The sequence below is a fragment of the Primulina tabacum genome, chromosome 8 (assembly GCF_025594145.1).
Source record: "Primulina tabacum isolate GXHZ01 chromosome 8, ASM2559414v2, whole genome shotgun sequence".
NCBI lineage: Eukaryota > Viridiplantae > Streptophyta > Magnoliopsida > Lamiales > Gesneriaceae > Primulina > Primulina tabacum.
This window is the reverse complement of record NC_134557.1, coordinates 9,280,998-9,301,593: the sequence shown is the minus strand read 5'-3', so window position 1 is coordinate 9,301,593 and position 20,596 is coordinate 9,280,998. Positions and strand designations below refer to the sequence as shown.

The window sequence follows — 20,596 nt, the reverse complement described above, 5'->3', positions numbered from 1 at the left end:
TTACAAAATTGCATTAAAATCATAAAATAACATGTAGAAAGAAAATTAAAATGATAAATACTTAAAGTTAGTGTAAAGATGGATTATTTGAGAAAATTAATATAGGAATTACATTTTATTCTTAAAGTGATATAAATTATTACAATCAATGTATATTGTAGTGATAATTCATTATCATTTGTTAGACTATTAATTATTTAATTATATATTATGTGGAATAATTAGGCTACTACTAATTATATATTAAGTGGAATAAATAAAAAAATTTGATATTTCATTTTTACACTTACAACAATTAGAAATTTACAAATATATCTTTATTGAATCTTTGGATTTGTATTGATAAGGAGGTCATTTTTATCTTTTGACAATTGGAAAACATGGCTAATTATCTACACTTTTGTAGGTATATAGATAAAAAAATATATTTTTATTATCAAACATATATTCATTTTTAATGAATAGATTTCTCATAAATTGTGTATAAAATTTTCATACAATTAATCTAACAACACACAATTTAAGGGACATAGTAGAAAATTTACAATGAAAAACTTTGTTATTAGTTTTACACTTTTATAAATATAATAGATAAATATATATTATTTTGATATTTTTAATGATTTTTTAAAATTAAAAATATATTATTTTAATATTTTTCTGATAATTATGTAGCAAGAAAATGTTATTTCTCTAATATATTTTTATGTCCTATTATTTTTATCTTTATATTACAATAATAATAAGTTTTATTTTGTTCAAGTTTGCATGAAGGGTATTTTTGTCAATGCACAATCGGAAAACAATGTCAATTATACACATTTTTATAGGTATATATAGATTCAAGTTTGCATTAAGGATATTTTTGTCAATGCACAATCGGAAAACAATGTCAATTATACCCACTTTTATAGGTATATAGATAATCTTTTGGATTCATTTCAAGAACGTGAAAAAATGTCATTCGCTCATATTGATATCCATAATATAGCCTAAACTTAGGTGTGTGTATTGATTGATAGATCAGAATCATTTCGAATAGCTCTAAAAAAAATGGTTATGAACTTTTTCTTCGTAGAACTTCGGCCTTTTTGTTAAGAAATAAGATTCAGTCGATTCTTTAACAATTTATAGAGTGGTTAATAAACTTTGGCTGGCTCTGTCAATTTAAGTCAATAAAAATTTTAACGTAAGCAAAGACTTGTGTGAGACGATCTCACGGGTCGTATTTGTGAGACGTATCTCTTATTTTGGTCATCCATGAAAAAATGTTACTTTTATGCTAAGAGTATTACTTTTTATTGTGAATATTGGTAAAGTTGACTCTTCTCACAAATAAAGATACGTGAGATCGTCTCACAAGAGATCTACTCTTCAATGAAAGAGCAATTTAGGTAAATAACAGCTTAGTATGTCCAGGTTAATCGGTTTCCAGTTACGTCAGTACTCAAATTTTTTTTCTTCTTTCAAACGATATTCTAAATTTGGTATAAATTTAGAATTCCTGGAAGCTTTACTCCATAAAATCGCCGGGTTTACCTGAAGTATATTTATAAATGAAAGTACATTGGAATGGTTTGCTGTTCAATTAAATTTGATAATGAAAGTGAAAAAGCCATAAAACTAGGAAAGAGAAGGGAAAATTTCATTATTTGATGTCTCGCTCAACTGGTTGGAAAGTTGGGACCAACACTTTTTGGCTATTGCCTGTTAGTGCGGCCTAGGATGAATGTGACAGTCTTCAAATATCAAATATGATAGCCGCGGATCCAAGCTCATATCCGAAAAACTTAGCTCGTTAACGGTCGGGTTTCATTCCAAAAAAGACCAAGTTCAAGAACATATCAAAAAAGTCAAGCTCATGAAAATTTTGACAAGATCGAGTCCACGTACCATTTCCTGAGAGTCCAAGCCCATTAATGTGACTGAGAAAGTACATTCGGCCCTTCAATCCAAGAAGTTACAAAAAAACACTCAAACGAATTGCGAACAACATGTGATACGATTTGTTTGAAATTTGGATATAAGGAAGTCATTAACGAGCTATGTATGCATAGTATTTTGAATCACGGTAAGTTGGAAAGCCATCTTACAATCGATAGTCGTGCAGTCCATAACTGAAGCAGAGTTTATGGCAGTCTCAGAAGGCAATCAAGGAAAGCCATATGGTTTAAAGGGATGATCATCCATGAATTGATATTAAGACAAGAACATGTGAAAGTTTATTGTGATAATCAAAATATTGTACACTTGGCAAAACATTAAGTGTATCATGAGAGATCAAAACATATAGATTTGAAGTTGCACTTTGTTATAAATATCATCTCAAAAGAAGAAATAAAGCTCGAGAATATATCAACATAGCACAAGCCTGCTGATATTCTAATAAAAGCATTGGCCCCAAACCAAATTCATGCATTGTTTGAAATTGGGTAAAGGCAACATCCATGGACAAGAATGGAGTAAAGCCAACCTTGTAGAACGGGTGTGAACCCAGTCTAATGGGTCTAAAAACTGGTCCGAGGTGGGTCTCAATTTGGTCAAACTCACATGTCAAAATATAATATATTATATATATATATATATATATATATTATTAATGATATGATTATATTATTTCTATTAAATAATTAATAACTTATCTACAACTTCAATTTATAAAATTTACAGATTGAAATTATTTTATTTTATTATTATATATTTAATATAAAATTGTATCTATAAATTTAATGATTTGTTAATTTTTAATTTTTTGAATAAATATAAAATTATATATTTTTGAAAAGTTCAATCTAGATTAGATTCATCGGAATCGAAAAACAGACTAGTCTAAAAGAAAGCAGGATGGACCTGAATTTGGCCAAACCCGTCCACAACTTAAACCCATTATCATCCCTATGACTCATGTACAATATACAAACTCATCAACTACCAACAACAATAAAATATTAACTAATAAAAAATATACATGCGTTACATATATTATTATTATTATTTTTAATTCTATCCAACAATATTAAACAATTAATTTTTTTTCAATTTAAAAAAAATGTTCATTTAAAATAGAAATATTTTTTATATTTTTTTTATGTATATGAAATAATTTGAAAATATTTCAGTAAAATAATTAAAAAATTAAATATTTTAGTTTCGTCAAAAAAAAAAAACCATTCACATAAGAACTTATGCGACCTCCTCATCGAGTCAAAACCTTGCTCAGAGCTCAAAATTAAAAATATAATATAGATAAATAATTTAATTCTAAATCACAAACGACCCCCCTATAATTCATAGAATTCGCGACGTGGCAACAATTACAGGGAGTAATTCTGCTAATAATTAATCAGCTCCAACGGAAATCCAGATCATCACCAAACCAAAACCTAGAATTTCGGACCGTTCGATTCAAACTTTGAGGATCTTGGCAGCTCTGATGACGGGATTTTCCCTCGCAATCGCCTCGCGGCCGGCCGCTTTGTAATCGTAGCTGCAATCGTGCCGATCTGAGTATCTGTGCTCAGAACAGAACATTTCCCCACACCTGCACCGGAAACCCATCAACCCGATCCGCTTCCTGCAACCCGACCCAGAGCACCGGTTCACCTCCCTTGGTCTCTTCAACACACGCTTCTCCATCGGATCTGGGCTCTCCGGCCTCAACCCCGAGCTGGCTCTCGAGTCACACGCGCTCGGAGTCTTCGGATCTGAGCCTTCCGTTGTCCTGGAGGCTGGAACATGCGACGTCGTCGTGGAGATCGGCTGCGGCGGGGTGCACATCGGCAAGCTTTCCGGAACCTTGAGCTCGGTCTCTTCTTTTTCCCTCTTCTGCGCCATTTCGGAGCTGATTAGATCGAACGACAGAAACGAAAGGAGGAGGTGAGATGAAATGGAGAAGAGGAATCGGGGGGTATTAAATATGATTTTGAATTAAATAAGGGGCGAATATTAAATTAATGGAATATCGTGGGTATAAATGGAAACGCGTGTGGGGCATGAGGCATTAAGGTCGAGTGAAATGACTGTGACGCCCTCGGGACTTGCTTTATTTGTTTCTGTATTCGTAGACAGTGACGTGTTCCCGCATGGGTGAAGGATGACTTTGTCTTTTTATGTGGATTGAAATAGAAACCGAGGCAGACACCATTTTTCACGTCACTATCTCATATTTTTTTTACCACCTTATTTTATGTAGTAAGGACTATTTGGTCTTTTCGGTTTTAAGCAATTCATTTTTATAATATTTAAAAGTATTTTCTAGTGGAGATTGTTATTTCTTCGAACCTTTGTTCCTCTTTTCTTGATTATTAAGACTTTGTTCTCTTTTTACGGATTCTAACAGCTTTTATAAATAATTTACAGAACAGATGAAACTGAAAATGTGGAGATCCTGGACGCTAATCATCTTATCAATCATTCATTGGGACTAATTAATTAATTATAATAAATAGGGTCTAATTTTTTTTCCTAAAATGCGGAACGTAATGTCATACATCTTAATATACACGTCGGTATTAAAAGTACAAATCTTGCACTATATACAATCAGTCTCAACTAAGGTTTAACAACTATATAACAAGTGTTTAAACCCTACTCTAGTCCAAGTCCGTAGTCTCCACTCTAACTCGATCTTTCTTCACCTCTGTGACCCTGAACCTGTCCCACCTGTTACCATGCACACATACAGACAAGACAACTGCCGGATAACTCCGGTGAGATATAAATATCCCAGTATAAACAATGTCTCAATGCAATCATATAAACAAACATTAAAACATGTATCCAATCTGACTACATGCACCAATACGAATCTGTATTTAAGTCAATGACTTATTATCTTATCTCAACTTATTTCTAATCTAGGGATCCCGATCTAATTTAGACTTTGGTATGCTGTATCGAATGTCTACAATAGACGTCGATCTACATCTAAGCTCATCGATAGACCGTAAGTCTAGAGTCTACGCGGTTCTGACAAAGACTCGGCGGTTCTGCCCTAGCTAGGCTGATCTGCCCTAGACTCAAACTCTGACTCTGCTATAATTCAATAGACTAAACATATCAATCTGATAATCTGCAAATATCAATGCAATAAAATAAAGTATGTGATTTTGGGAAACTCAAGTCAAACCTAACTCGAGTTGTGCAATCCCGAATCAACATTTATTTATACCTTTATCTTCACGATCTAATGAAGACGAAGTCTTGTATGTCAATCTGTCCATACCCAGTCTGGCAATGACAATCATATAAATACCATATCAGTATATAACTCAATTCAAGACCTGTTCTGATCAATACTCAAATCGGTATATAATCTGATCCATATCTGAACAAGGTACAATTTAATTCATATCAATGATATCACGATACAATCGAAATCATTACTGAATCTGATCAATCTCAATCAATACTGAATCTGATCAATATCAATCTACTGATATTTTGACGGCATAACAATACAGTCACGATAATCATCGTCTATCTCAACATCACAGATATAATACCAGTATCAGTACAACTCATAATCTGAATAATAACACAACTCTGATATAGAATCTCAACTAAATCAACTCTGAAATTCATAATAATTGTATAACCAGTCTATTCTTTAATCTGACTTCAATTATACAATGCCTACTGTAGCAGGAACATCATATCTGATTCATATTCAATTCTGACAATATCATAAATTCAAATCATGTCTAAACGTAACAAAACTTACGTCCAGTTGTAGCTGTCGTCGCTAGTAACACGATACCGTACTCGGATTCAAAATCAGACGTGCGGATTTCTCACAAAAGGCGTAAGGATTTTCGGAGCTACTCTTTCTTCGTTTCTCCCTTCGTTTCTCTTTATATATATATATATACCACGCATGCAGCAAGGCAAGTGGTCTGCTCCCTCGAGTAACACGTCTCGCGCATATGCGCGACGTCTTTCGGCGCATATGCGCGAGACCTACTGGTCATCGCACATCATTTCTCGGCAGCTCGCGCATATGCGCGACTCATCTCCGCGCATATGCGCGAGGTCCTCTGGACTTCGCTTGTACAGTCTCGCGCATATGCGCGAGGTCCTCTGCCCATGCACATTTTCATGCATTATCTCGTCTTTCCCGGTCCTGATCCTTTCCGTCTATAATCATATCAATTATTCCCAAATCATTTCAGATTAATAGGATAAAATTCTCGGGCCTTACAGAAAATGAAAATGAAATGAAAGAGAATTAAATTGTTATTATCTTGTCTATTTGTAACTAGGAGTGTGAAAATGAATCCAACCAACCAACACGACTCGAGTCGTCCCGAAAAGTTTCAGGCTAAGGTTAGGGTTTTTCAGGTTCGGCTCAGTTCATGTTAGGACCTGAAATTCGACTCGAAAAATTTATCGAGTTTGAGTCAACTTGATTGACCCAAAATCTGACAAAAATAAATAAATAATGCTACCATGCATTATTGATAATTATAATGTTGTTATTGATAAAAGTATTTTAATTGAAATTTGTAAACTAAGATAAACAAAAACAAACTTTCATTTTTATTTAATTTTTGTCACAGGGGTTAAGCAACGCAGCGGATTATTGCTAACTTTTCCAACTCTTGTGCAGGTAGATTTGCACACTCAAGTCTATCACCCTTTCAGTTTCGATCACACTCGTTTTTGATTATATTTTCTGAATATAACTAACTTAAGCCAAGCAAGCAAGTATGACAATAATGGCAGCCCAACCTTGCACTAACACAATAGTTCACAATACAAGGAAACAATCTGCCAATGGCTTGCACACAAAAAGGCTTAACACTCGTGTGTCCCGAAGCCTTGTGCAACTCAAGGCTTATATAAACGAAATACAAGGCAACAATATCAGATAAACTCGAGTAACTGCTCCTGGAACCGCCACCTGTCAAGCCCAACTGCCATGTCTGGATAAGAACAAGCCTAACTGCTGCCAGATTGCATGCTTGTCTTCCTGCCACTTGTCCTAGACGTTGATGTTTTGTTTCAAGATTTGACCAATGTAAATAATCATAATAAAAAAACGAGACGTTAGCCTCGAAATAATTAAATTACTTTTTTATGTTTGAAAACCTTTTATCGTAATATAAATTTAAGAAATTTAAATGTGTAATATTTATTTTGTGAAATATTTGAATTTTTTAAACAATTATTTTTTTCTAATTGATCATTTGGATAATTGGACTACTAAATTTAAATATTTAAAGACATGAAACATACTTATCATATTCAGGTAAAAAAATTTATTATCATGTGTTTAAATTAAAATACTTTTACTATGATTATATATAATGCCCGAAGTAAATATAAAAATTTGTTGATTTAGAAATGCGATATTACTAAATAATTAACGATGTCAAAATGATGAAATGTGACATATCTTAATCATACGAAATCCAAATGAGTTGAACTTTGGAGATGCTTAAGAAAACTCAAAGATATATAAGTTTTATGTTTTGATTTTGACAAATTTGATCGATTAATGATTCGAATGGAGATCGATATTGAAAATGTTAAATATATTATTATATAATGTAAAATAATAAAAATAAATAAATAAAATTTTGAGTTAGAATTCCTCACCAACTCACACGACACTAAGGGCATCTCCAACCGTCCTCCACTAATGGAGGAATACTTCAGTATGGAGGATGAAATCTTCTCCAACCGTACTCTATTTGTTTCCTCCATTTTAGAGTATGCAACAGTGATCCTCTATTTATGGAGTATCACTGTTCATATATAGGATTGAAAAGGGGTGAAAAATAATTACAAAATAGATATTTTAAAAATTGCCATATAGTCCTTTTGAAAATTAATAAGCGAATTACATGTAGTTGTGCCATGTTTAGCGAATTAATTAAGTTTAGTTAAATAATATATTATGAAATTAATTAATTATATGTGTGTATGTGTTCGAAAATGAAATAAATTAAAAAAAATTATTTGGTAATATTTAGAGGATATGAGTTGAAAATGAAATAAATTAAAGAAATAGAGTATTTGGTAATATTTAGAAGATATGGGTTGGAGAAGGTGTTTGAAAATAGAGATCATGGATCTCTATTTTGGAAGTATAGAGGATGAAAAATAGAGGTTATGGATTGGAGATGGCCTAAGAGACGACAACTAAGAAACAGGCAGAGAATAATGTTTCTATTTTTTATTTGATTGATGAACTGACTTTAATTCTAAAATCTTATAGACAATGTTTTAAATATGAGATATAAATTTTATATTTTTGACGATATTTGAAATTCGTCGATTTCTTAAATAAATCATATAAATTATTAAAGTATACCCAAATTAAAGATTATCAGATATTATATGATTTTAACGAATATAGAAGATTCCAGTTGTGTTATTTAGAACGATCATTTTCAAAACATAAATTTTTCAACCAATAAAAGAAACTTCGCACGATCATTTCATGTAACAATAAAACACTTGATTGTACTATAAATTATCAATAAAAAACTAAATAAATGCATTTTCCTTTTATCAATACAATGTTTCTTGACTCGATCTCCATTGATAATCAAATCCTGCCAATGGAATCCAAGAAACTCAAAAACTAGTTGAGTTCAAAGGCAAACCCGAAAAAGTTACCATCTGATCGATCTTGATAGGTCATTTTCTACTTTTCTAAAAAATCATCAAAGGCAAAACAATAGGTGCTCGGGGTCCCGTCTCTGAGCGCGTGAAGCACTCTTGTTACATTCAAACAAGGATAACGAGTTTCGACTGAATGGTAAAAGAAAGGTGTAGTGGCTAAGCAACATAACCAAGAAAAATATTATAATTTAATACTAATAGTCACAGAGCCTTCACAGGAATAAAAAATGGAAAACATGGCAACAGTAAAAATAATATAAACCAAAAAAGGGGGAATTAAAGAAAGAAGAAAGGAGGAAATGAGGAGTTCTTAGTTGCGGAAGCCTATTCCAAAATGAAATCTACCATTTCTTTGATCATTGAAGGCATATTCAAGTCTTAGGGGTCCCAAAGGAGAGTCTACACGTATACCGACTCCGTAACCATATCCACTTCCGGCCTTATTTCTTGCTCCAGCAGGGTCCCCTGATGACAGGAAGACATGCATGTCAACTAACACGGTTGCACAGAAAAACAAATTATGAGTACATTACAGTTATATATGTCGTGGCAAGGTCTTAGAACGAATACAGAAAAAAAAAGGTTAAAGGTCGTTTTCTGTTCCATTTATATCCACCCAAGACTTGGCAAAACAATCAAATAAGTAGTTGGGACCATGGCGGAACCTGGAACAGTTGAACCAGATCCCAGATCAGTTCCATAGTCGGCAAAAATAGCTCCTGATACTTGCCCCATCTGCAGAAAAGGTATCAGGAATCAGGCATAGTAGCCAAACGAATTTCACCATATGGCAGGGAGGGGAGGGGAGGGGAGGGGAGGGGGGGGGGGGGGGGGGGGGGGAGGGGAGGATTATATATTAAGATTGGATCGCACAAAGATTATTGAAAAGAGGATAAACAATGAAGAGGAGAACTATCTACCATTAAAAAGGCAACACAATTAATAAAAGTTGGTTCAATTTATTTCCAGATATGGCAAACATAAAATAATGCTGACTGAGAGAGATCAATGTCACACAAGTATAGCAACTAAAGGCGGCTTTAAAAAAAAGATCCACATCTTACCACAGGAAACGATATTTCTCCACTTCCAACCACATATGAGCGACCCGATCCAACTGCCCCTTCTTCATAGCCTCTGACACTATTGGTTCCACCAATTGGAAAAGCTTCGTGCGGAGGAAATTTACCCACCATATGACCACCGGACAAACTGTGGAAGGATAGACCATGATAATCAGAAAAGAAATGCCACGCTATTGTGTACTTCAATCGGGAAAACTAGTCAATACAATATCTCAAAAATAATTATGTATTCATATGTCCTTTGAGAAAATCAGCTGGAGAAAATAACAGCTTACCAAACAAGAAAGCATGCAGGCCCAACGAAAAAACCTTGCCTAGCACGAGCATTCACTCTGTTGAAAGCTAGCCACTCTGGAGAAGCAGGAATGCCCTGGTCCATGTTGACCACAAGCTGCAAACTCGAAGATTCAATGAAACCACAAATTCAATAGAACAACAGTCACATAATCAATTATCAGCAGTCTACTCGCAAAACAGGAAACTCACCATTGTCGAAGTCGGATCACCGGAGCGGGTATACACAGTCTCAACTTTAGCAAGTAGCATATCATCATGAGTTTTGCCACTGTAATAAGACTAGAAGTAAAGAAAAGGAACAGCATGCATCTTGGTTTAAAAGCACGACAATTATCACACCAAGACATATACCTGGCAGTGAGGGGACCGCCAAAGAAATCCCGTATAATAGGATTTCCCTTTTCATCATGAGCACCGGCACGCTGGAATAAGGAATTAGTCAATCTAAAAGAATAGCATTCGTAATATACATTATATTTACACCAAAAACTGATACGCATTTAACTATTTTCTTAAAGAAAGGAGAATAGTTTAGAAACCACAGACCACATCCACAACATAATAAGGCAGACTTTTAGAAGGTCAACAGAACTAAACTCTCAAGTAAATCATATGAAATGCATAACTACCAGTTCATTTGATCGACGTAATAATGACAAGGAAGACACTGCTACAAAAGTGCCATCGGAGAATTTCACATCATAATTTGTCAGTCTGTCACCAATGTAATCAACAAGAACTAGCTTGTATTTCACATCATAGTTTGTGATCGGCTGACAATGATGTAATCAACAAGAACAACTAGTTTGTATAGATAGTTTAGGATATCAAAGGACTTTTTGTACATATAACAAAAGCACCTAAAAATACCTGAAATACAAGTCCAACTGTTCCATTCCACTTAGGCCTAAACGGCCTACCGTACTCAATTCCAGCTGTAATGCGTCCAACCGTTAGGCCATTGTTATTGGGCTGGTTTCCATGAACAAGTGTACCTGGTGTTCTAGAATTCTGACAAATGAAAGGATAAGAACTAGCTTAAGTAAAAGGATAGAAAATGTCAATTGTCAGCAGATATTACGCACCTGAATCATGACTGCTCTCGATGTCCTCTTATCATCTCCTTCTATCCAAGGATCAGTGTAGTTTATTTTAAATATGGAATCAATCTGCCCCCTCTCTAAAGACAGATTAAGTTTCTGGTTTCTTCCAAAAAGGTTTTTGTGGTAAATAGCAATGCTGCAAGGGAAAAAAATGGAAGTTTTTTCGATTCAGTAAGAAATATTTGTGCACAACTCAAGGCATTAGTAGAAGAACCAGCAACAATCAAAATGATTGGTTAACAATATGAATCAGAACATTCTTGCGCATGTTTCAGAAAAACAGAATATTATTGCACATCATCTGAACAAGAATTAACAGCAAAATTAACTGATTAAAGTCACTTAATTACCTCCCAATTAGTCCAGCAAGGGGCCCACTTGTTATTCTACAAATCACAATATTAAAAATTATATTATGCTATGATAAAAAAAGGCAAGCCTTGTACTACAATTGCCATTAAAAATTATTAACCTGATATACTACATACATACCCACTTGATATTCCACCACCTCCAGAAATCCCACCACCGCTTTTACGCTCAACAATATTCATGGTCAGATCAACCTTACCGGTGTCTGGAACAAAGCAGAATAATAACACACAATCACAGGATGATGTCTCACATTTGGAAGCAGCTTCACCAATTATTACAAAAATTATGCATGAAAAAGATCATGTACCACCGGCCGGCTGGGGAATCATACTGACGTCATCCATAACACCCATCGCCAAGACAGTCTCAACATCTCTTTTCCCTTGAATCATACTGTAAACCTACATAAAATTTAGAAAATAAAAAATTTCCGTAAACATGACAGAGCATCTATTATGCACCTATCAACATGAAAAATAAAAAACTTCGTATTCATAAATTTCATGGCTTTCTTAAAATCTGTATCAGAAGAAGGAAGACAAAGCAATTGTCTTAAAGCAAGTGACCAATCCTTTCATGTCAAAGAAAAACGGAGTCATGAGGAGCAGAAATTAGATAACCTCTAGCTAAAAAAAACTGCAAAAAGCACTGCAAACAAGTTTCGCAACAAATAAAACAAGACCATGTTGATTAGCATGATATCAAATTCACAAGACATACCTGCCCCTTTTTTGTTGTTAGTTGCCTGAGTATAGTTTCAGGCCTTGTTTTCCCAACAGTTGGCTCACCACTGAAGAAAACCACAAAGAATGATACAGAGATACAAGTGCATGCACTTAGTTTTGAAAGAATCCAAAAACAGTAACTCACGTCTTATCAAGGAAGCGGATGGCAATATTATTAACCTCTGCCTCTGAAACTTGTAATTTAATAATACCTCCAGAAAGAATATCCACGCCTGAAACCTGGTAGAGTCAACAGATCAATATTACACACAAAAGTTCAGTGGTCAGGAACCAAGGAAAGAGAAATTTTTAAAATTTTAAATGCACAGAACCAACCATGCCAAAGAGACCACGCTCCATGTACCAACCATTAATAGAGCTTATGACTTCATCTAGACGTCTGATGTTAACAGTTTTTCCTGCATAACTTGGTGCAACAACGGGAAGAGGAAAGATTTAACATCAGAAACTCGAAAAGGCAAAAAGATAAACAGAACCATGGATCAAAAAGTATAAAACACCAGTAAATGTAGAGAAACATACCATATCCACCATGAAACGCATCCTCTACAAACTTTGAAGGAAGAACATTAGCTCCTTCACAGACCAATCCTCGAAACTCTTGGTTTGGCTCTACCTTATATCAAAATATGATGATACAAATTACTCATTGCAACCATGAAACTGGAAGCTTCATAATCCAGATAACTGTCTTAGCGTAATAGCGTGGATGGTCAATATTACAATATATGATTAAAAATTTGCCAGAGACGAGTAATCAAAGAGAGATCAAAATAACTAAAGGTCAAGCTACTCAGTTGACAGGGATAAAGAATATAAAAAGTTTTGAAGATAGTTTGTGGATATTTTCTAAGTTATAACACAGTATTTAGAGAAAATAACAATGAAGCATATTTGCGACTGTGCTTATAGCAAGTACGCTTACACAAAATCATACCAAAAGGATAAAACTAGAACAGCAAAATGCTCCAGTAATAAACCTTGACAGCACAGAATCTACATTTCGGTACTAAAGCTAAACATGATCACATCAGATAGAATGCATATGAAAGGAAATGGTACCTGAAAAACCAAACGGATACCATCACGAGTATCCACAGCAACCGGCATACAGGACATGAAGTATCCCGTGCCAATAATTCTGTGTACATCCTCTTGAACCTCGCGTACAGTCAGCGCAGAATTCGCACGCGAAGCTTTGAGTGCATTCAGGGCTTCAGCTTCCAAGTCCTTCCTTTCCAGCTCCTCCCCATCCTTGCTCTTCACGAGCACTTCGCTAATAAGAACTCTCTCTTCTTCAACAACACGACTGCTGCTTACATTCTTCGACTGAGTCACCGCCCCTGCATCATCACCTTTATACTCAGCAACCGCGCCGGATTCAAAGCCACTTTTTGACCGACTTGACGAGGGTAAAGGGTCAGTATCGGTTACAGCAAAGGACGCGGAGCAAAAGAGAGGGAGTGTTCGGAAGACGGTAGCAAATGGATTGTATTTGCCGGTGGGTTCCTTGGTATTGTCATCGTTATGGAAAAATCTCTGGTTTTTGAGAAATTTGGAAATGAAATTACTGGGGTGCAGATTGAATTTGAAGTTGATGTTAAATGGAAAAGTGGTACGTGGAGCGACTTCCATAGAAGAGAAGACGGAGCTGGGATGGCAGTAGTGCCGAGAGCTGGGAGGGAGAGAAAACGGAGGAAGCTTGATGGAGGAGGCGACGAAGCGAACGTCACCGTTTTGGGACATTGCCGCCTGAGCTTCTAGGGTTTATGGTGGGTTCTATTTTGGGAGTAGCCGCGCGTAAATGACCGGTGACTCAGTCTCAGTAAATAGGCCTCAAATTCAAAAGAACATTTTACTTTTGGTAAAAACATACAAGTTTTAACAAAAAAAAATTTGTCAACCTGGTAATTGACTTTTCGATCAACTTAATAAAGTTCTAACCATTTTTCCTCTTTTTAATCTTCAAACTCGAATTGAATCGTTTTTAACCCTTCGGCGTTCCTTCCTCTGCATGTCGTCCGCGTTTTCTCCGGCAAGCATGCACATACCCAAGTCTTGATCCTTCGATGGCAGCGGATAATGGCAGATCAAAAGCTTACTATAACTCACTCATTTTCTATAGTGTTTTTTTTTCGATTTGGTGGGGGGGGGGGGGGGTGGGGGGGATTTTGACAGGGCATCATCGCCAAAGTTGAGTAGTCTCAGGTGCCAGGTGCTAGAGGTTCTTAATCTCTGTAGATAAATAATTGGACATGAACAAAAAACAGTAGTATTAGAGTTATATTTGAACGCTTCGGATAAACTAATAACATAAAATTTCATACGGTTTTGCGGACGGTATTGAATGTGATTCTGGAATAATAAAACAGTTACGTGAATATCGTGTTAATGTACGAGATGAGATAAAATGTTCATATCTAAATATGATCTTTATCAACCAGATTGGAGTATTCGTCTTTAACAAATAAGGCGTATAGTTTTAATTTTTTCTTTCTTTGAACGATGTTAACTCATCTAGTATCTCAGCATAGGTAAATGGAGGATTTTACGATTAGAAAAGGGTAAACCAAAGGAAAAACGTGTGCATTTCTTGTCCATATTAGTTATGCAGATTCTTCACCTCGTAATTTGTGAGAGAAAGACTGAAAATTTGATGAAACCTCCACAACATATTGATAACATGATGAATGCTCAATCTAAAGAAGAAAATGAGAAAAATCATTTGTGTTTGGAAACCTCACTAGCACTTCAAGATTGTGCCTTTAGAGGTAATGATGAATCTTTATTTTCATCTAATTGTGAGAATTTCTTTGATTGGTGAAGGCTTTTTTAAAAAATGAGTACAAAAATTGAATAAGTTACTGGAGAATGTTCCAAAAAATGTATAATATACCGCTCCAAAAATTATATATATATATATATATTATAGCCAATAGAATACGAGAGATGGTTCGTGAAAAAGTTGGAGATAAATGTTTTTTTATTCTTATCGATGAAGCACGAGATATATCTAAACGAGAACAAATGATCATTATATTAAGAATTGCAAATAATTGTAGGATTTTGATTTAAAGATTTTTTGTCATCAAAAGTGCTAGTGACACTAGCTCATTAAATCTGAAAAAAGAGATATCAAGTGTTCTTGTTCATCATGACCTCCAGTTTAAGAAAATCAGATGCAAAGGATATGATGATGTTAGCAAGATATAGACTGACTTAGCTCATCTCATACATATAAATATGTGAGACCGTCTCACAAGAGAGTTACTCAAACTAATTTAGGTAAATTTAATTTTTTTCTATCTTGAATAATTTTCATAAATATGTCGACAAACAGTTTAATTAAACTATTAATTTCTAATATTTATTAAGTGTCGTAAGAATTATTATAAAATAATAATGTTATTAATATTATTTCCTTCAAAAATATATTATAGCAAATTTTAAGATAAGTTTTTTTCTTTTCGAATAATTATTTTTTATATATTTATTTATTTATTTTACTGAATTACAAAAAGAATTATAAATATTTGTATACTTCATAATTATTGTATGCGTCATTGTAAATTTAAATGTCTTGAATTAATTAAAATAATAAAATATTTGTATCCTTATCCTTTAATGAAAATTATAATTTTAATTGCATATATTAATACATTTTGTCTATTAACATTTCAAAATCAATACTTTTTAAAAATAAATTAATTAATAATATTGAAAGTGGAATGAGATGAACTATAGACCGGTGAAAATTACGGATCTGTATTCATGGAAAATGATCATGCCTTGGAAATCTGTATTCATGGGAAATAATCATGCCTTGGAAATCGTTGGGGCCGGTACTATCAAAATTAAAATGTTTGATTGCACCATTCGCATCATACATGAGGTACGACATGTGAAAGGACTGACGATGAATCTTTTGTCCTTGGGGCAATTGGATGACATCGGGTGCAAAACACGTTTCGAGAACGGGATCATGAAAATTGTAAAGGGTGCGCTTGTGGTCACGAATGCGGAAAAAGTTGCTGCAAATCTATATGTATTTTTGGGATAAACACACAAAGATACAGAACTAGCTGTTGCATCAATTGGTTCAGGAGAAGAATTAACAGTGTTATGGCATAGAAAGCTCGGACTTATGTCAGAACGAGGGTTGAAAATTCTCTCAGAACGGAAGCTGCCTGTCGGGACTTATAAAAGTGTCACTACCCTTTTGTGAGCACTGTGTTACCAGTAAACAACACAGATTAAAGTTTGTCACTTCTACTGCCAGGAGCAAAAGTATATTATTACTGATTCATTCGGATGTTTGGCAAACACCAGTTGTATCCCTAGGAGGAGTGAGATACTTTGTCTCATTCATTGATGATTTCTCTAGGAGATGTTGGGTGTATCCAATCAAGAAGAAATGAGATGTTTTCCAGATTTCAAAGCGCGGGTTGAACTTGATTCAGAAAAGAAAATCAAGTGTTTGAGGACTAACAATGGAGGATAATATACCAGCGACAAGTTTGATGCATTTTGTCAACATGAGGGAATCAAAATACAATTCACGATAGTTTACACACCTCAACAGAATGGAGTGGCGGAGCGGACGAATAAAACCTTGTTGGACAGAACAAGAGCTATGTTGAGGACTGCGGGTCTAGACAAGTCATTTTGGGCGGAGGCAGTCAAAATCGCTTGTTATATTATCAATTGTTCTCCTTCAGTGGCGATTGATCTGAAGACTCCGATGGAGATGTGAACTGGAAAGCCGACAGATTATTCTCATTTGCATACATTTGGAAGTCTTGTGTACGTTCTGTACAATGAACAAGAAAAATCGAAGTTGGATTCGAAATTCAGAAAATGTATCTTCTTGGGTTATGTTGATGGAGTAAAGAGGTTTCGCTTGTGGGATCCTACTGTTCACAAGTTTGTCATCAGCAGAGATGTTATCTTCAAGGAAGATAAAGTAAAGGGAGACAAAGACACGCTGAATACAGAAACAACTATATTTCAGGTGGAAAATAAGACGGACGAATATCAAACTTCTTGTGAAGCAATATCAGAGCACAAAGAACAATAACAAGAACATGTTGAGTCTGAAGTTTCCAATGTGAGGCAGTCAACTCGAGACAGAAGACCATCAGGTTGGCTTTCAGATTATATCACTGAAAGCAATATTTCATATTGTCTATTATCAGAGGATGGTGAGCCATCGAGTTTCTACGAGGCTAATCAAAGCTCGGATGTATCCTTGTGGATGATAGCAATGCAAGAAGAATTGTAGGCATTAGACAAGAATAAAACTTGGGATCTTGTTACAGTACCACGATGGAGGAAAGCCATTGGAAACAGATTGTCTATAAGATCAAACGTGATGGCAATAACCAAGTGGAGCGGTATCGTGCTAGGTTGGTGATAAAAGGATATGCTCAGAAAGAAGGCATTGACTTCAATGAAATATTTTCACCTGTGATTCGGCTTACAACAGTCAGAGTAGTGTTGGCATTGTGTGCGGTGTTTGACCTACATCTAGAACATCTAGATGTGAAATCGATATTTCTTTATAGAGATCTTGAAGAAAAAATCTATATGCTCCAGCCAGAAGGTTTTGCGGAAAAAAGGCAAAGAGAACTTGGTTTGCAGGTTGAACAAATCTCTGTACGGTCTCAAACAGGCGTCGTTGTGTTGGTACAAGAGATTTGATTCCTATATCATGAGCCTTGGATACAACAGATTGAGTGCAGACCTTTGTACATATTTCAAGAGGTCTGCTGATGATTATATTATTTTACTGTTGTATGCGGACGACATGTTGGTAGCAGGCCCCAACAAAGATCAGGTCCAAGGATTGAAGGCACAGTTGGCTAAGGAATTTCATATGAAGGACTTGGGACCAGGAAACAAGATTCTAGGGATGTAAGTTCGTCGAGACAAGAGTAACAGAAAGATTTGGCTTTCCCATAAAAATTATTCGAAGAAAGTCTTGCAACGCTTCAACATGCAAAATAGTAAGCCAATATCGACCCCTCTTCCTGTTAATTTCAAGTTATCCTCCAAGATGTGTCCTAGCAGTGAAACAGAGAGGATGGAGATGTCTCGAGTACCATATGCATCAACATTGGGAAGTTTGATGTTCGCCATGATATGTACAATAAGCAGACATTGCTCAAGTAGTGGGAGCAGTTAGTCGGTATATGGCGAATCCTGAACGAAAGCATTGAAGCACTGTAAGAGGATCCTTAGATATATTAAGGGTACCTCAAATGCTGCATTATGTTATGGAGGATCAGATTTTACACTCAGGAGCTATGTCGATTCAGATTATGCAGGTGATCCTGATAAGAGGAAATCTACTACTGGTTATGTGTTTACACTTGCAGGGGGAGCAGTAAGCTGAGTTTCAAAACTGCAAACAGTTGTGTCGTTATCTACAACATAGGCAGAATATATGGCAGCTACTCAAGCTTGCAAGGAGGCAACATGAATTAAAAAGTTATTGGAAGAAATCAGGCACAAACAAAAGAATGTGTCTTGTTTTGTGACAGCCAGAGTGCCTTGCACATCGCAAAGAATCCAGCCTTTCATTCCAGGACGAAACACGTTGGAGTATAATTTCACTTTGTATGGGAAGTAGTAGAAGAAAGAAGTGTGAATATGCAGAAGATCCATACAAAAGATAACATAACTGATTTTCTGACCAAACCAGTGAACACTGATAAGTTTGAGTGGTGTAGATCCTCAAGTGGCCTAGCGGAAACGTAAGCAGCATGGAATGACAAGATTGAAAGAATGTGTGAATATGTGTTTGATTCTCAATCAAATCTCCAAGTGGGAGAAATGTCGGCAATAGGTGGGGCCAAAGGTGGCAGACTCTATTTAATAATATTGGTGGCAAAAACGTGGATTGTTTGAATAATTCAGAAGACGGAAGACACATCTTCACACGGACAAGGGACTCTCTAAACAAAGATCTCCTTCATTCTGAAATCATCCATTTTCGAGTTTTCTCTCATCCTATTAGTTCTATAATATTTGTGAGGTGTTTGTTCTCATATATTAAGAGAGTGTGTGTTCTATTTGGAAATATAGTGAATGAGTTGTACACCATAAAATATTATAGTGGAAATCTTTTCATCTTGTCCGTGGTTTTTACCCTAATAATTTTTGGGGTTTTCTACGTAAATCTCGGTGTGCAGTTTATTCTTTATTTTCGGATTTATTATCTCAAATTACCGTAAGTGGGACCAACAAACAACTCTCTACGTAAATATATATATGATAATTGTAACAATCATAATTGCATTAAAATATATTATGTAAGATCGAGAATAAACTTCGTATGTTTTGATCAATAATAATCGTCGAATTTACAACAAAGTCAATATACTCACTTCGGAATCTCATCAACCTGCAACTTAGATTTATTAGTAGTCGAATTTGACAATCAAAAAATTCCAAGTGTGTTTGATTTTGTTCACTCGTTGAAATTTATTGGAAGAAAAGTAAGCAATGGCTTTTCATTATTGTGATTGAGCAAATCAATGGTTGGCCTGAGGCCTTAGCATCCTCCCCTCCGTTGAATCCTCCGATGGGCGATGATTGTGTTGGCAAAGTCAAGTTTGACCCTTTATTCATGCAAAATAGCATTTTAGGCCCAAAAATGTTTATGTTCTACATTAATCCCACGAAAAATATGTTCATTAATGTTTTTGCTAAAATTAAATTAACATAGAAAAAATGAACTTATTTATTATCCAATTTTTATGACTTTTTCCTTAAAATACTATAGTAAATATGCATTTATCTATTATATCGATCAATTATTAAAGTACAGAATCATATATTAAATAGATTTGGTAAATTTATATGGAAATTTTAAGTATATCCGAATATTTTTTTTTAAAGGGAGACAACAAATATATTTAAAATATGTCATTAGACATCTAAACATCTTCTCATTTTCACTCAAATTAAACTATCACGTATCTTATTCAACTTCCTACCCAAATAAAATAATTTTCGTCTCAAATCTCTGTATCTAGGGCATGCAAAATCTCCCAAAATTATCCTTCATTCTCGCCTCGAAAATATCCAGACCAACCTTTTTTTTTACTTGAATTTTCGGGATTTTTCCAGTCCCAACATAAAATAATATTTTAATGGGCTGAAGTACATAAAAAAATCGACTAATTCATTTAAAAGAGTCTAGCCCATAAATGATAATTTTAGGGCTTAAATTAATTACTAATATATTTTATTAGACCATACTAAAGAGAACATTCATTGATTCATGATCATATATATAGTTGTACAATCTTGTCATAACATATGATACAACCCACATTGCCAAAGCCAATACGCA

The 20,596-nt window shown here is 34.8% G+C and overlaps 2 protein-coding genes across 3 annotated transcripts; both read right to left on the bottom strand.

Annotated features, from left to right (window-relative positions):
• Positions 1 to 3,229: 3,229 nt before the first annotated feature.
• Positions 3,230 to 4,101, bottom strand: LOC142553643 (zinc finger A20 and AN1 domain-containing stress-associated protein 5-like). The gene has a single exon (XM_075664040.1). It carries the CDS (start codon positions 3,832 to 3,834, stop codon positions 3,406 to 3,408), a length of 429 nt encoding a protein of 142 aa, XP_075520155.1. The 5' UTR covers positions 3,835 to 4,101; the 3' UTR covers positions 3,230 to 3,405.
• Positions 4,102 to 8,737: 4,636 nt separating this feature from the next.
• LOC142553642 (outer envelope protein 80, chloroplastic) lies at positions 8,738 to 14,081 on the bottom strand. 2 transcript variants are annotated; one of them, XM_075664039.1, is made up of 16 exons: positions 13,300 to 14,080; positions 12,760 to 12,853; positions 12,553 to 12,635; positions 12,362 to 12,456; positions 12,212 to 12,281; positions 11,799 to 11,892; positions 11,609 to 11,693; positions 11,467 to 11,502; positions 11,099 to 11,252; positions 10,884 to 11,024; positions 10,365 to 10,435; positions 10,203 to 10,281; positions 9,992 to 10,107; positions 9,696 to 9,843; positions 9,297 to 9,366; positions 8,738 to 9,096 (listed from the first exon to the last, which is right to left on the bottom strand). In XM_075664039.1, the coding sequence occupies exons 1-16, from the start codon at positions 13,981 to 13,983 to the stop codon at positions 8,942 to 8,944; spliced, it is 2,175 nt and encodes a 724-aa protein (XP_075520154.1). In that variant the 5' UTR covers positions 13,984 to 14,080; the 3' UTR covers positions 8,738 to 8,941. The 2 variants fall into 2 exon arrangements, 1 of the variants encoding a protein (XP_075520154.1); XR_012821980.1 differs by lacking the exon at positions 8,738 to 9,096 and having other exon boundaries at positions 9,992 to 10,114; positions 13,300 to 14,081.
• Between the last annotated feature and the right edge of the window lie 6,515 nt (positions 14,082 to 20,596).

Excerpts from the sequence above, each read along its gene's own strand:
- LOC142553643 (XM_075664040.1), bottom strand. The coding sequence starts at position 3,834 with ATGGCGCAGAAGAGGGAAAAAGAAGAGACCGAGCTCAAGGTTCCGGAA.
- LOC142553642 (XM_075664039.1), bottom strand. The coding sequence starts at position 13,983 with ATGTCCCAAAACGGTGACGTTCGCTTCGTCGCCTCCTCCATCAAGCTT. Across the intron at positions 12,457-12,552 it reads AGCGTGGTCTCTTTGGCATG|GTTTCAGGCGTGGATATTCT; the intron begins GTTGGTTCTGTG and ends TGACTCTACCAG. Across the intron at positions 10,108-10,202 it reads GTGATCCGACTTCGACAATG|CTTGTGGTCAACATGGACCA; the intron begins GTGAGTTTCCTG and ends TCGAGTTTGCAG.